The sequence below is a fragment of the Neoarius graeffei genome, chromosome 2 (assembly GCF_027579695.1).
Source record: "Neoarius graeffei isolate fNeoGra1 chromosome 2, fNeoGra1.pri, whole genome shotgun sequence".
Taxonomy (NCBI): Eukaryota; Metazoa; Chordata; class Actinopteri; order Siluriformes; family Ariidae; genus Neoarius; species Neoarius graeffei.
In genome coordinates this window covers 119,677,088-119,692,867 of record NC_083570.1, presented here as the reverse complement: position 1 = coordinate 119,692,867, position 15,780 = coordinate 119,677,088, and the positions used below count along the sequence as shown (strand labels likewise).

Here is a 15,780-nt window from a genome sequence, read left to right as displayed (position 1 = left end):
TGCCTACCGCTCTCTGTCTGTCTGCCTGCCTGCCTGCCTACCGCTCTCTGTCTGTCTGCCTGCCTGCCTGCCTACCGCTCTCTGTCTGTCTGCCTGCCTGCCTGCCTACCGCTCTCTGTCTGTCTGCCTGCCTGCCTACCGCTCTCTGTCTGCCTGCCTGCCTGCCTACCGCTCTCTGTCTGCCTGCCTGCCTGCCTACCGCTCTCTGTCTGCCTGTCTGCCTACCGCTCTCTGCCTGTCTGCCTGCCTGCCTGCCGCTCTCTGCCTGTCTGCCTGCCTGCCGCTCTCTGCCTGTCTGCCGCTCTGTCTGTCTGCCTGTCTGCCTGCCTGCCGCTCTGTCTGCCTGTCTGTCTGTCTGCCTGCCTGCCGCTCTCTGTCTGTCTGCCTGCCTGCCTACCGTTCTCTGTCTGTCTGCCTGCCTACCGCTCTCTGTCTGTCTGCCTGCCTACCGCTCTCTGTCTGTCTGCCTGCCTGCCTGCCTGCCTGCCTGCCTGCCTTCCTGCCTACCGCTCTCTGTCTGTCTGTCTGCCTGCCTGCCTGCCTACTGCTCTTTGTCTGCCTGCCTGTCTGCCTGCCGTCTGCTCTGTCTGTCTGCTTGCCTGCCTGCCTGCCTACCGCTCTCTGTCTGTCTGCCTGCCTGCCTGCCTACCGCTCTCTGTCTGTCTGCCTGCCTGCCTGCCTACCGCTCTCTGTCTGTCTGCCTGCCTGCCTGCCTACCGCTCTCTGTCTGTCTGCCTGCCTGCCTGCCTACCGCTCTCTGTCTGTCTGCCTGCCTGCCTGCCTACCGCTCTCTGTCTGTCTGCCTGCCTGCCTGCCTACCGCTCTCTGTCTGTCTGCCTGCCTGCCTACCGCTCTCTGTCTGCCTGCCTGCCTGCCTACCGCTCTCTGTCTGCCTGCCTGCCTGCCTACCGCTCTCTGTCTGCCTGTCTGCCTACCGCTCTCTGCCTGTCTGCCTGCCTGCCTGCCGCTCTCTGCCTGTCTGCCTGCCTGCCGCTCTCTGCCTGTCTGCCGCTCTGTCTGTCTGCCTGTCTGCCTGCCTGCCGCTCTGTCTGCCTGTCTGTCTGTCTGCCTGCCTGCCGCTCTCTGTCTGTCTGCCTGCCTGCCTACCGTTCTCTGTCTGTCTGCCTGCCTACCGCTCTCTGTCTGTCTGCCTGCCTACCGCTCTCTGTCTGTCTGCCTGCCTGCCTGCCTGCCTGCCTGCCTGCCTTCCTGCCTACCGCTCTCTGTCTGTCTGTCTGCCTGCCTGCCTGCCTACTGCTCTTTGTCTGCCTGCCTGTCTGCCTGCCGTCTGCTCTGTCTGTCTGCTTGCCTGCCTGCCTGCCTACCGCTCTCTGTCTGTCTGCCTGCCTGCCTGCCTACCGCTCTCTGTCTGTCTGCCTGCCTGCCTGCCTACCGCTCTCTGTCTGTCTGCCTGCCTGCCTGCCTACCGCTCTCTGTCTGTCTGCCTGCCTGCCTGCCTACCGCTCTCTGTCTGTCTGCCTGCCTGCCTACCGCTCTCTGTCTGCCTGCCTGCCTGCCTACCGCTCTCTGTCTGCCTGCCTGCCTGCCTACCGCTCTCTGTCTGCCTGTCTGCCTACCGCTCTCTGCCTGTCTGCCTGCCTGCCTGCCGCTCTCTGCCTGTCTGCCTGCCTGCCGCTCTCTGCCTGTCTGCCGCTCTGTCTGTCTGCCTGTCTGCCTGCCTGCCGCTCTGTCTGCCTGTCTGTCTGTCTGCCTGCCTGCCGCTCTCTGTCTGTCTGCCTGCCTGCCGCTCTCTGTCTGCCTGCCTGCCTGCCGCTCTCTGTCTGTCTGCCTGCCTGCCTGCCGCTCTCTGTCTGTCTGCCTGCCTGCCTGCCGCTCTCTGTCTGTCTGCCTGCCTGCCTACCGCTCTCTGTCTGTCTGCCTGCCTGCCTGCCTACCGCTCTCTGTCTGTCTGCCTGCCTGCCTGCCTACCGCTCTCTGTCTGTCTGCCTGCCTGCCTGCCTACCGCTCTCTGTCTGTCTGCCTGCCTGCCTGCCTACCGCTCTCTGTCTGTCTGCCTGCCTGCCTACCGCTCTCTGTCTGCCTGCCTGCCTGCCTACCGCTCTCTGTCTGCCTGCCTGCCTGCCTACCGCTCTCTGTCTGCCTGTCTGCCTACCGCTCTCTGCCTGTCTGCCTGCCTGCCTGCCGCTCTCTGCCTGTCTGCCTGCCTGCCGCTCTCTGCCTGTCTGCCGCTCTGTCTGTCTGCCTGTCTGCCTGCCTGCCGCTCTGTCTGCCTGTCTGTCTGTCTGCCTGCCGCTCTCTGTCTGTCTGCCTGCCTGCCGCTCTCTGTCTGTCTGCCTGCCTGCCTGCCGCTCTCTGTCTGTCTGCCTGCCTGCCTGCCGCTCTCTGTCTGTCTGCCTGCCTGCCTGCCTGCCGCTCTCTGTCTGTCTGCCTGCCTGCCTGCCTGCCGCTCTCTGTCTGTCTGCCTGCCTGCCTGCCTGCCGCTCTCTGTCTGTCTGCCTGCCTGCCTGCCTGCCGCTCTCTGTCTGTCTGCCTGCCTGCCTGCCTGCCGCTCTCTGTCTGTCTGCCTGCCTGCCTGCCTGCCGCTCTCTGTCTGTCTGCCTGCCTGCCTGCCTGCCGCTCTCTGTCTGTCTGCCTGCCTGCCTGCCTGCCGCTCTCTGTCTGTCTGCCTGCCTGCCTGCCTGCCGCTCTCTGTCTGTCTGCCTGCCTGCCTGCCTGCCGCTCTCTGTCTGTCTGCCTGCCTGCCTGCCTGCCGCTCTCTGTCTGTCTGCCTGCCTGCCTGCCTGCCGCTCTCTGTCTGTCTGCCTGCCTGCCTGCCTGCCGCTCTCTGTCTGTCTGCCTGCCTGCCTGCCTGCCGCTCTCTGTCTGTCTGCCTGCCTGCCTGCCTGCCGCTCTCTGTCTGTCTGCCTGCCTGCCTGCCTGCCGCTCTCTGTCTGTCTGCCTGCCTGCCTGCCTGCCGCTCTCTGTCTGTCTGCCTGCCTGCCTGCCTGCCGCTCTCTGTCTGTCTGCCTGCCTGCCTGCCTGCCGCTCTCTGTCTGTCTGCCTGCCTGCCTGCCTGCCGCTCTCTGTCTGTCTGCCTGCCTGCCTGCCTGCCGCTCTCTGTCTGTCTGCCTGCCTGCCTGCCTGCCGCTCTCTGTCTGTCTGCCTGCCTGCCTGCCTGCCGCTCTCTGTCTGTCTGCCTGCCTGCCTGCCTGCCGCTCTCTGTCTGTCTGCCTGCCTGCCTGCCTGCCGCTCTCTGTCTGTCTGCCTGCCTGCCTGCCTGCCGCTCTCTGTCTGTCTGCCTGCCTGCCTGCCTGCCGCTCTCTGTCTGTCTGCCTGCCTGCCTGCCTGCCGCTCTCTGTCTGTCTGCCTGCCTGCCTGCCTGCCGCTCTCTGTCTGTCTGCCTGCCTGCCTGCCTGCCGCTCTCTGTCTGTCTGCCTGCCTGCCTGCCTGCCGCTCTCTGTCTGTCTGCCTGCCTGCCTGCCTGCCGCTCTCTGTCTGTCTGCCTGCCTGCCTGCCTGCCGCTCTCTGTCTGTCTGCCTGCCTGCCTGCCTGCCGCTCTCTGTCTGTCTGCCTGCCTGCCTGCCGCTCTCTGTCTGTCTGCCTGCCTGCCTGCCGCTCTCTGTCTGTCTGCCTGCCTGCCTGCCGCTCTCTGTCTGTCTGCCTGCCTGCCTGCCGCTCTCTGTCTGTCTGCCTGCCTGCCTGCCGCTCTCTGTCTGTCTGCCTGCCTGCCTGCCGCTCTCTGTCTGTCTGCCTGCCTGCCTGCCGCTCTCTGTCTGTCTGCCTGCCTGCCTGCCGCTCTCTGTCTGTCTGCCTGCCTGCCTGCCGCTCTCTGTCTGTCTGCCTGCCTGCCTGCCGCTCTCTGTCTGTCTGCCTGCCTGCCTGCCGCTCTCTGTCTGTCTGCCTGCCTGCCTGCCGCTCTCTGTCTGTCTGCCTGCCTGCCTGCCGCTCTCTGTCTGTCTGCCTGCCTGCCTGCCGCTCTCTGTCTGTCTGCCTGCCTGCCTGCCGCTCTCTGTCTGTCTGCCTGCCTGCCTGCCGCTCTCTGTCTGTCTGCCTGCCTGCCTGCCGCTCTCTGTCTGTCTGCCTGCCTGCCTGCCGCTCTCTGTCTGTCTGCCTGCCTGCCTGCCGCTCTCTGTCTGTCTGCCTGCCTGCCTGCCGCTCTCTGTCTGTCTGCCTGCCTGCCTGCCGCTCTCTGTCTGTCTGCCTGCCTGCCTGCCGCTCTCTGTCTGTCTGCCTGCCTGCCTGCCGCTCTCTGTCTGTCTGCCTGCCTGCCTGCCGCTCTCTGTCTGTCTGCCTGCCTGCCTGCCGCTCTCTGTCTGTCTGCCTGCCTGCCTGCCGCTCTCTGTCTGTCTGCCTGCCTGCCTACCGCTCTCTGTCTGTCTGCCTGCCTGCCTACCGCTCTGTCTGTCTGCCTGCCTGCCTACCGCTCTCTGTCTGTCTGCCTGCCTGCCTACCGCTCTCTGTCTGTCTGCCTGCCTGCCTACCGCTCTCTGTCTGTCTGCCTGCCTGCCTGCCTACCGCTCTCTGTCTGTCTGCCTGCCTGCCTACCGCTCTCTGTCTGTCTGCCTGCCTGCCTACCGCTCTCTGTCTGTCTGCCTGCCTGCCTACCGCTCTGTCTGTCTGCCTGCCTGCCTACCGCTCTCTGTCTGTCTGCCTGCCTGCCTACCGCTCTCTGTCTGTCTGCCTGCCTGCCTACCGCTCTCTGTCTGTCTGCCTGCCTGCCTACCGCTCTCTGTCTGTCTGCCTGCCTGCCTACCGCTCTCTGTCTGTCTGCCTGCCTGCCTACCGCTCTCTGTCTGTCTGCCTGCCTGCCTACCGCTCTCTGTCTGTCTGCCTGCCTGCCTACCGCTCTCTGTCTGTCTGCCTGCCTGCCTACCGCTCTCTGTCTGTCTGTCTGCCTGCCTGCCGCCCTCTGTCTGTCTGTCTGCCTGCCTGCCTGCCGCCCTCTGTCTGTCTGTCTGCCTGCCGCTATCTGTCTGCCTGCCTGCCTCTCTCTGTCTGTCTGTCTGTCTGTCTCTCTCTCTCTGTCTGTCTGTCTGCCTGCCGCCATCTGTCTGTCTGGTGCTCTGTGTCTGCCTGTCTGGCGCACTCTGTCTGCCTGCCTGGCATTGTCTGTCTGGCACACTCTGTCTGCCTGCCTGGCGCTGTCGGTCTTGTGCACTCTGCCTATCTGTCTGTCTGCCTGTCTGTCTGGTGCTCCACCTGCCTGCCTGCCTGTCTGTCTGGCGCACTCTGCCTGCCTGCCTGGCATTGTCTGTCTGGCACACTCTGTCTGCCTGCCTGGCGCTGTCTGTCTGGTGCACTCTGCCTATCTGTCTGTCTGCCTGTCTGTCTGGTGCTCCACCTGCCTGCCTGCCTGTCTGTCTGGTGCTCTCTGCCTGCCTGTCTGTCTGGCGCTCTCTGCCTGCCTGTCTGTCTGGCGCTCTCTGCCTGCCTGTCTGTCTGGCGCTCTCTGCCTGCCTGTCTGTCTGGCGCTCTCTGCCTGCCTGCCTGTCTGGCGCTCTCTGCCTGCCTGCCTGTCTGGCGCTGTCTGGCACACTCTGTCTGCCTGCCTGGCGCTGTCTCTCTGGTGCACTCTGCCTATCTGTCTGTCTGCCTGTCTGTCTGGTGCTCCGCCTGCCTGTCTGTCTGGTGCTCTCTGCCTGCCTGTCTGGTGCACTCTGCCTGCCTGCCTGGCATTGTCTGTCTGGCACACTCTGTCTGCCTGCCTGGCGCTGTCTGTCTGGTGCACTCTGCCTATCTGTCTGTCTGCCTGTCTGTCTGGTGCTCCGCCTACCTGTCTGTCTGGTGCTCTCTGCCTGCCTGTCTGGTGCACTCTGCCTGCCTGCCTGGTGCACTCTGCCTGCCTGCCTGGCACACTCTGTCTGCCTGCCTGCCGCTCTCTGTCTGTCTGCCTGCCTACCGCTCTCTGTCTGCCTGCCTGCCTACCGCTCTCTGTCTGCCTGCCTGCCTACCGCTCTCTGTCTGCCTGCCTGCCTACCGCTCTCTGTCTGCCTGCCTGCCTACCGCTCTCTGTCTGCCTGCCTGCCTACCGCTCTCTGTCTGCCTGCCTGCCTACCGCTCTCTGTCTGCCTGCCTGCCTACCGCTCTCTGTCTGCCTGCCTGCCTACCGCTCTCTGTCTGCCTGCCTGTCTGCCTGCCTTCCGCTCTGTCTGTCTGCCTGCCTGCCGCTCTCTGTCTGTCTGCCTGCCTACCGCTCTCTGTCTGTCTGCCTGCCTGTCTGCCTGCCTTCCGCTCTGTCTGTCTGCCTGCCTGCCTGCCGCTCTCTGTCTGTCTGCCTGCCTACCGCTCTCTGTCTGCCTGCCTGCCTACCGCTCTCTGTCTGCCTGCCTGCCTACCGCTCTCTGTCTGCCTGCCTGCCTACCGCTCTCTGTCTGCCTGCCTGCCTACCGCTCTCTGTCTGCCTGCCTGCCTACCGCTCTCTGTCTGCCTGCCTGCCTACCGCTCTCTGTCTGCCTGCCTGCCTACCGCTCTCTGTCTGCCTGCCTGCCTACCGCTCTCTGTCTGCCTGCCTGCCTACCGCTCTCTGTCTGCCTGCCTGCCTACCGCTCTCTGTCTGCCTGCCTGCCTACCGCTCTCTGTCTGCCTGCCTGCCTACCGCTCTCTGTCTGCCTGCCTGCCTACCGCTCTCTGTCTGCCTGCCTGCCTACCGCTCTCTGTCTGCCTGCCTGCCTGCTGCTCTCTGTCTGCCTGCCTGTCTGCCTGCCTTCCGCTCTGTCTGTCTGCCTGCCTGCCGCTCTCTGTCTGCCTGTCTGCCTGCCGCTCTCTGTCTGTCTGCCTGCCGCTCTCTGTCTGTCTGCCTGCCGCTCTCTGTCTGCCTGCCTGCCTACCGCTCTCTGTCTGTCTGCCTGCCTGCCTACCGCTCTCTGTCTGTCTGCCTGCCTGCCTACCGCTCTCTGTCTGCCTGCCTGCCTACCGCTCTCTGTCTGCCTGCCTGCCTACCGCTCTCTGTCTGCCTGCCTGCCTGCTGCTCTCTGTCTGCCTGCCTGTCTGCCTGCCTTCCGCTCTGTCTGTCTGCCTGCCTGCCGCTCTCTGTCTGTCTGTCTGCCGCTCTCTGTCTGTCTGCCTGCCGCTCTCTGTCTGTCTGCCTGCCGCTCTCTGTCTGTCTGCCTGCCTACCGCTCTCTGTCTGTCTGCCTGCCTGCCTACCGCTCTCTGTCTGTCTGCCTGCCTGCCTACCGCTCTCTGTCTGTCTGCCTGCCTGCCTGCCTACCACTCTCTGTCTGTCTGCCTGCCTGCCTACCGTTCTCTGTCTGTCTGCCTGCCTGCCTACCGCTCTCTGTCTGCCTGCCTGCCTGCCTACCGCTCTCTGTCTGTCTGCCTGCCTGCCTGCCTACCGCTCTCTGTCTGTCTGCCTGCCTGCCTGCCTACCGCTCTCTGCCTGCCTGCCTGCCTACCGCTCTCTGCCTGCCTGCCTGCCTACCGCTCTCTGCCTGCCTGCCTGCCTACCGCTCTCTGTCTGCCTGCCTGCCTACCGCTCTCTGTCTGCCTGCCTGCCTGCCTACCGCTCTCTGTCTGTCTGCCTGCCTGCCTACCGCTCTCTGTCTGTCTGCCTGCCTGCCTGCCTACCGCTCTCTGTCTGTCTGCCTGCCTGCCTGCCTACCGCTCTCTGTCTGTCTGCCTGCCTGCCTGCCTACCGCTCTCTGTCTGTCTGCCTGCCTGCCTGCCTACCGCTCTCTGTCTGTCTGCCTGCCTGCCTGCCTACCGCTCTCTGTCTGTCTGCCTGCCTGCCTGCCTACCGCTCTCTGTCTGTCTGCCTGCCTGCCTGCCTACCGCTCTCTGTCTGTCTGCCTGCCTGCCTGCCTACCGCTCTCTGTCTGTCTGCCTGCCTGCCTGCCTACCGCTCTCTGTCTGTCTGCCTGCCTGCCTGCCTACCGCTCTCTGTCTGTCTGCCTGCCTGCCTGCCTACCGCTCTCTGTCTGTCTGCCTGCCTGCCTGCCTACCGCTCTCTGTCTGTCTGCCTGCCTGCCTACCGCTCTCTGTCTGTCTGCCTGCCTGCCTACCGCTCTCTGTCTGTCTGCCTGCCTGCCTACCGCTCTCTGTCTGTCTGCCTGCCTGCCTACCGCTCTCTGTCTGTCTGCCTGCCTGCCTACCGCTCTCTGTCTGTCTGCCTGCCTACCACTCTCTGTCTGTCTGCCTGCCTGCCTACCGTTCTCTGTCTGTCTGCCTGCCTACCGCTCTCTGTCTGTCTGCCTGCCTACCGCTCTCTGTCTGTCTGCCTGCCTGCCTGCCTGCCTGCCTGCCTTCCTGCCTACCGCTCTCTGTCTGTCTGTCTGCCTGCCTGCCTGCCTACTGCTCTTTGTCTGCCTGCCTGTCTGCCTGCCGTCTGCTCTGTCTGTCTGCTTGCCTGCCTGCCTGCCTACCGCTCTCTGTCTGTCTGCCTGCCTGCCTGCCTACCGCTCTCTGTCTGTCTGCCTGCCTGCCTGCCTACCGCTCTCTGTCTGTCTGCCTGCCTGCCTGCCTACCGCTCTCTGTCTGTCTGCCTGCCTGCCTACCGCTCTCTGTCTGCCTGCCTGCCTGCCTACCGCTCTCTGTCTGCCTGCCTGCCTGCCTACCGCTCTCTGTCTGCCTGTCTGCCTGCCGCTCTGTCTGTCTGCCTGCCTGCTGCTCTCTGCCTGTCTGCCTGCCTGCCTGCCGCTCTCTGCCTGTCTGCCTGCCTGCCGCTCTCTGCCTGTCTGCCTGCCTGCCGCTCTGTCTGTCTGCCTGTCTGCCTGCCTGCCGCTCTGTCTGCCTGTCTGTCTGTCTGCCTGCCTGCCGCTCTCTGTCTGTCTGCCTGCCTGCCGCTCTCTGTCTGTCTGCCTGCCTGCCGCTCTCTGTCTGTCTGCCTGCCTGCCTGCCGCTCTCTGTCTGTCTGCCTGCCTGCCTGCCGCTCTCTGTCTGTCTGCCTGCCTGCCTGCCTGCCGCTCTCTGTCTGTCTGCCTGCCTGCCTGCCTGCCGCTCTCTGTCTGTCTGCCTGCCTGCCTGCCTGCCGCTCTCTGTCTGTCTGCCTGCCTGCCTGCCTGCCGCTCTCTGTCTGTCTGCCTGCCTGCCTGCCTGCCGCTCTCTGTCTGTCTGCCTGCCTGCCTGCCTGCCGCTCTCTGTCTGTCTGCCTGCCTGCCTGCCTGCCGCTCTCTGTCTGTCTGCCTGCCTGCCTGCCTGCCGCTCTCTGTCTGTCTGCCTGCCTGCCTGCCTGCCGCTCTCTGTCTGTCTGCCTGCCTGCCTGCCTGCCGCTCTCTGTCTGTCTGCCTGCCTGCCTGCCTGCCGCTCTCTGTCTGTCTGCCTGCCTGCCTGCCTGCCGCTCTCTGTCTGTCTGCCTGCCTGCCTGCCTGCCGCTCTCTGTCTGTCTGCCTGCCTGCCTGCCTGCCGCTCTCTGTCTGTCTGCCTGCCTGCCTGCCTGCCGCTCTCTGTCTGTCTGCCTGCCTGCCTGCCTGCCGCTCTCTGTCTGTCTGCCTGCCTGCCTGCCTGCCGCTCTCTGTCTGTCTGCCTGCCTGCCTGCCTGCCGCTCTCTGTCTGTCTGCCTGCCTGCCTGCCTGCCGCTCTCTGTCTGTCTGCCTGCCTGCCTGCCGCTCTCTGTCTGTCTGCCTGCCTGCCTGCCGCTCTCTGTCTGTCTGCCTGCCTGCCTGCCGCTCTCTGTCTGTCTGCCTGCCTGCCTGCCGCTCTCTGTCTGTCTGCCTGCCTGCCTGCCGCTCTCTGTCTGTCTGCCTGCCTGCCTGCCGCTCTCTGTCTGTCTGCCTGCCTGCCTGCCGCTCTCTGTCTGTCTGCCTGCCTGCCTGCCGCTCTCTGTCTGTCTGCCTGCCTGCCTGCCGCTCTCTGTCTGTCTGCCTGCCTGCCTGCCGCTCTCTGTCTGTCTGCCTGCCTGCCTGCCGCTCTCTGTCTGTCTGCCTGCCTGCCTGCCGCTCTCTGTCTGTCTGCCTGCCTGCCTGCCGCTCTCTGTCTGTCTGCCTGCCTGCCTGCCGCTCTCTGTCTGTCTGCCTGCCTGCCTGCCGCTCTCTGTCTGTCTGCCTGCCTGCCTGCCGCTCTCTGTCTGTCTGCCTGCCTGCCTGCCGCTCTCTGTCTGTCTGCCTGCCTGCCTGCCGCTCTCTGTCTGTCTGCCTGCCTGCCTGCCGCTCTCTGTCTGTCTGCCTGCCTGCCTGCCGCTCTCTGTCTGTCTGCCTGCCTGCCTGCCGCTCTCTGTCTGTCTGCCTGCCTGCCTGCCGCTCTCTGTCTGTCTGCCTGCCTGCCTGCCGCTCTCTGTCTGTCTGCCTGCCTGCCTGCCGCTCTCTGTCTGTCTGCCTGCCTGCCTGCCGCTCTCTGTCTGTCTGCCTGCCTGCCTGCCGCTCTCTGTCTGTCTGCCTGCCTGCCTGCCGCTCTCTGTCTGTCTGCCTGCCTGCCTGCCGCTCTCTGTCTGTCTGCCTGCCTGCCTGCCGCTCTCTGTCTGTCTGCCTGCCTGCCTACCGCTCTCTGTCTGTCTGCCTGCCTGCCTACCGCTCTCTGTCTGTCTGCCTGCCTGCCTACCGCTCTCTGTCTGTCTGCCTGCCTGCCTACCGCTCTCTGTCTGTCTGCCTGCCTGCCTACCGCTCTCTGTCTGTCTGCCTGCCTGCCTACCGCTCTGTCTGTCTGCCTGCCTGCCTACCGCTCTCTGTCTGTCTGCCTGCCTGCCTACCGCTCTCTGTCTGTCTGCCTGCCTGCCTACCGCTCTCTGTCTGTCTGCCTGCCTGCCTACCGCTCTCTGTCTGTCTGCCTGCCTGCCTACCGCTCTCTGTCTGTCTGCCTGCCTGCCTACCGCTCTCTGTCTGTCTGCCTGCCTGCCTACCGCTCTCTGTCTGTCTGCCTGCCTGCCTACCGCTCTCTGTCTGTCTGCCTGCCTGCCTACCGCTCTCTGTCTGTCTGCCTGCCTGCCTACCGCTCTCTGTCTGTCTGCCTGCCTGCCTACCGCTCTCTGTCTGTCTGCCTGCCTGCCTACCGCTCTCTGTCTGTCTGCCTGCCTGCCTACCGCTCTCTGTCTGTCTGCCTGCCTGCCTACCGCTCTCTGTCTGTCTGCCTGCCTGCCTACCGCTCTCTGTCTGTCTGCCTGCCTGCCTACCGCTCTCTGTCTGTCTGCCTGCCTGCCTACCGCCCTCTGTCTGTCTGTCTGCCTGCCTGCCTGCCGCCCTCTGTCTGTCTGTCTGCCTGCCGCTATCTGTCTGCCTGCCTGCCTCTCTCTGTCTGTCTGTCTGTCTGTCTCTCTCTCTCTGTCTGTCTGTCTGCCTGCCGCCATCTGTCTGTCTGGTGCTCTGTGTCTGCCTGTCTGGCGCACTCTGTCTGCCTGCCTGGCATTGTCTGTCTGGCACACTCTGTCTGCCTGCCTGGCGCTGTCTGTCTGGTGCACTCTGCCTATCTGTCTGTCTGCCTGTCTGTCTGGTGCTCCACCTGCCTGCCTGCCTGTCTGTCTGGCGCACTCTGCCTGCCTGCCTGGCATTGTCTGTCTGGCACACTCTGTCTGCCTGCCTGGCGCTGTCTGTCTGGTGCACTCTGCCTATCTGTCTGTCTGCCTGTCTGTCTGGTGCTCCACCTGCCTGCCTGCCTGTCTGTCTGGTGCTCTCTGCCTGCCTGTCTGTCTGGCGCTCTCTGCCTGCCTGTCTGTCTGGCGCTCTCTGCCTGCCTGTCTGTCTGGCGCTCTCTGCCTGCCTGTCTGTCTGGCGCTCTCTGCCTGCCTGCCTGTCTGGCGCTGTCTGGCACACTCTGTCTGCCTGCCTGGCGCTGTCTCTCTGGTGCACTCTGCCTATCTGTCTGTCTGCCTGTCTGTCTGGTGCTCCGCCTGCCTGTCTGTCTGGTGCTCTCTGCCTGCCTGTCTGGTGCACTCTGCCTGCCTGCCTGGCATTGTCTGTCTGGCACACTCTGTCTGCCTGCCTGGCGCTGTCTGTCTGGTGCACTCTGCCTATCTGTCTGTCTGCCTGTCTGTCTGGTGCTCCGCCTACCTGTCTGTCTGGTGCTCTCTGCCTGCCTGTCTGGTGCACTCTGCCTGCCTGCCTGGTGCACTCTGCCTGCCTGCCTGGCACACTCTGTCTGCCTGCCTGGCGCTGTCTGTCTGGTGCACTCTGCCTATCTGTCTGTCTGCCTGTCTGTCTGCCTGTCTGTCTGGTGCTCCACCTGCCTGCCTGCCTGCCTGTCTGTCTGGTGCTCTCTGCCTGCCTGTCTGGTGCACTCTGCCTGCCTGCCTGGCATTGTCTGTCTGGCGCACTCTGCCTGCCTGCCTGGCATTGTCTGTCTGGCACACTCTGTCTGCCTGCCTGGCGCTGTCTGTCTGGTGCACTCTGCCTATCTGTCTGTCTGCCTGTCTGTCTGGTGCTCCGCCTGCCTGTCTGTCTGGTGCTCTCTGCCTGCCTGTCTGGTGCACTCTGCCTGCCTGCCTGGCATTGTCTGTCTGGCACACTCTGTCTGCCTGCCTGGCGCTGTCTGTCTGGTGCACTCTGCCTATCTGTCTGTCTGCCTGTCTGTCTGGTGCTCCACCTGCCTGTCTGGCGCTCTCTGCCTGCCTGCCTGCCTGTCTGGCGCTCTCTGCCTGCCTGCCTGCCTGTCTGGCGCTCTCTGCCTGCCTGCCTGCCTGTCTGGCGCTCTCTGCCTGCCTGCCTGCCTGTCTGGCGCTCTCTGCCTGCCTGCCTGCCTGTCTGGCGCTCTCTGCCTGCCTGCCTGCCTGTCTGGCGCTCTCTGCCTGCCTGCCTGCCTGTCTGGCGCTCTCTGCCTGCCTGCCTGCCTGTCTGGCGCTCTCTGCCTGCCTGCCTGCCTGTCTGGCGCTCTCTGCCTGCCTGCCTGCCTGTCTGGCGCTCTCTGCCTGCCTGCCTGCCTGTCTGGCGCTCTCTGCCTGCCTGCCTGCCTGTCTGGCGCTCTCTGCCTGCCTGCCTGCCTGTCTGGCGCTCTCTGCCTGCCTGCCTGCCTGTCTGGCGCTCTCTGCCTGCCTGCCTGCCTGTCTGGCGCTCTCTGCCTGCCTGCCTGCCTGTCTGGCGCTCTCTGCCTGCCTGCCTGCCTGTCTGGCGCTCTCTGCCTGCCTGCCTGCCTGTCTGGCGCTCTCTGCCTGCCTGCCTGTCTGGCGCTCTCTGCCTGCCTGCCTGTCTGGCGCTCTCTGCCTGCCTGCCTGTCTGGCGCTCTCTGCCTGCCTGCCTGTCTGGCGCTCTCTGCCTGCCTGCCTGTCTGGCGCTCTCTGCCTGCCTGCCTGTCTGGCGCTCTCTGCCTGCCTGCCTGTCTGGCGCTCTCTGCCTGCCTGGCGCTGTCTGGCACGCTCTGCCTGCCTGTCTAGCGCTGTCTGGCATGCTCTGCCTGCCTGCCTGTCCAGCGCTGTCTGGCGCGCTCTGTCTGTCTGTGTGTATAGCTATGTGTCTGTCTGCCTGCCTGCCTATTTAGTGCACTCTGTTTCTGTCTGTGTGTATAGCTGTGTGTGTGTCTGTCTGTCTAGCACAGTCTGTCTGTCTATCTGTCTAGCACAGTCTATCCGTCTGTCCATCTATCGGTGTTTATCTGTCTCTTACTCAGGCGGTGGTGCAGTGGACTGGTTGTCACTGTTGCCTCACTGGTTATCACTGGGTTCGAACCTCATGGCAGACTGGGTCCTGTCTGTGTGGGTTTCCTCCTCCGGGTCTCTGGTTTCCTCCCACAGTCTAAAGACATGTGAATTAGATCAACTCCCTCCTCTAAATCCCCCACAGGTGTGAGTGTGTCTGTCTCTCTGTAGTCCTGACACTTTTTTGTTACACTGTGTCTAAACCCTTCCAGCGCGTGCACTCGTTTCTCTTACCTGTTCTGCCAGCCCTGGATCAGGTTGGTGTATTTACTCAGTACTCCTTCCAGCTGAGGCCTCCTTCCTCCTCCTCCTCCTCTAGTGCTCCTTCGTGTCTGGTCCGCATGGTTCGGGTTCGAGCCTCCTGTGGTCACTGAGGCGTGCTCTCCATTGGTCCGTGTAGTTTTCTCCATTATTTGTGTGTGTGTGTGTGTGTGTGTGTGAGTGAGAGAGAGAAAGAGATAGTGTGTGTGTGTGTGTGTGTGAGAGAGAGAGAGAGATTGTGTGTGTGTGTGTGTGTGTGTGAGAGAGAGAGAGAGAGAGAGCGGAAGTGCGGTTCAGACCTGTTTCCTGAGTCTCCTAAACCCTGTGCTGTGGGAAAGTGGAATTCATATCTCTCTCTCTTTCTCTCTCCTGTTCCGGTGGTGTGTGACGGTGCGCGTGGAGAACTGTGTGTGTGTGGGGGCGTAGCTGCAGTGCAGGCCCGCCCACCAGCAGCCCGCGCCAGCCAGAACATAGGAACGCGCGTGCAGTGTGTTTTTGGAATTATACAAACCGGACATGGATCACGTGGTGTGTTCATGCAAACCTCTCTCTCTCTATCTCTCACATACACACACACTCTTTCTCTCTCTCACACACACACACACAGGGGCGTCAGAAGCATTTTTAATGTGTGGGGGACACACTGGCAGGGGGTGTGGGGGGTCCTCCCCCAGAACATTTATTAATTAATTAATTAGATGCCATTTCCTGCATTCTGGTGTATTTTTAACAGGTTGTTAAACACCTAATTTTACCGACAAAAGTCACTTAATTCAATGACTATTTTAGAGACTCAACAATAAGTCCTCATTCAACTAGTCCATATGTTCATCAGCCTATTTTTAAACCCACTGCTCTGCCTAAGATAATGAGATGAATGTGACACAGTTTATCACCAACAATGACTTTATGGGTGCATTTTACTTTTTTCCGATTTAGTGATACTCATAAAAATGGCATGGCATCATGCAGTCTTCATAACACAAAATCACACTGTGTCAAGCAACGGTGACACACAAAAAATAACTTCACACAATGAACAAGTGCAGTTTTGTCAACCTACATGCAATGGTGGTACTACAGTAACATTTACAGATCAGTATAACAAATAGATTTATAGATATAATTCCTTCTTACATTGGTGCCACCACAATTTCTACCACTTCATAACTTTTATCCCCCTTTCCTTCACAATCCACCTGGAATAACATCCATCTCTCTCCATCGCTTTCCTTTCTACTATTCCTTCCCCATACACTGATTTCCCATATTACTTTCCAGAAAACTGGCAAAGACCAGACAAAACAAGTTCTTCAGATCACAACAGGGAATCAATAAATATCATCAGAGCAGACTTGACCTCATTCTTGGCATTACAGTAAGGCAGGCCTACTGGGTTTGAATTAAATGATAGCTAACATTAAGCTAGCTGATACATCTCCTAACATTGACTAGACAGCTAACTGCACTAACATTTCCATTGGGACAAAAAAAAAAAAACTGTCCTGTGGGGAAATTCTGACTGACTTTCTGCTGCTTTGTAAAGAATGTCCTAACTGTATGTCCATTGTGTCTGGGGAGGAGCAAATACTGCAAACAATTCACCATCAACCAAGAATACCCCATTAGGCTAAGCTTATTTCACTGTTTAGTTGAACATTAATTTAACGTGGCCTAGGGTTAATTTTGAGGGCAGATACAGTAACAAAAGAATAAGGTTTCAGCAAAAGCTAGCCATTGTGAGGTGGCAATGGGGCTGATGTCACCTCCTCCACTCTCGAGCAGCTGAGATTGGTGAGTTGTTGTAGGGAACGCCCGGAAAACCCGGAGTGAATTTTCAGTGGTCTGTGTATTCTCTTATCGATCAAGTGGAATGGATTCTTTCACGAAGCAATAGAAACGGCGCTGGGTGAACTCATATTTTATATTAAATGTGGGCGGGGCCAAAGGAAGAATTATGAAATGTGAAGGGGACACGCCCCCGCCACCTTCAATAGTGGCACTGCCCATGCACACACACACTCAGAGGTGGAAAAACTGGATTGACAAAGTAAAAGTCCTGCTTAGGTTTTCCTTCTGCCTGTGCTCTCA

At 61.9% G+C, this 15,780-nt stretch overlaps 1 protein-coding gene across 1 annotated transcript in view; it reads right to left on the bottom strand.

Moving 5' to 3' along the window:
• The window catches only part of LOC132875192 (oxysterol-binding protein-related protein 10), a 46,176-nt gene extending 32,081 nt beyond the window's left edge, over positions 1-14,095 (bottom strand). The window contains exon 1 of the mRNA XM_060911886.1: positions 13,663-14,095. Within this exon, the coding sequence (XP_060767869.1) occupies positions 13,663-13,838 (176 nt within the window). The 5' untranslated portion in view covers positions 13,839-14,095. The remainder of the gene's footprint in view (positions 1-13,662) is intronic.
• Positions 14,096-15,780: the final 1,685 nt, after the last annotated feature.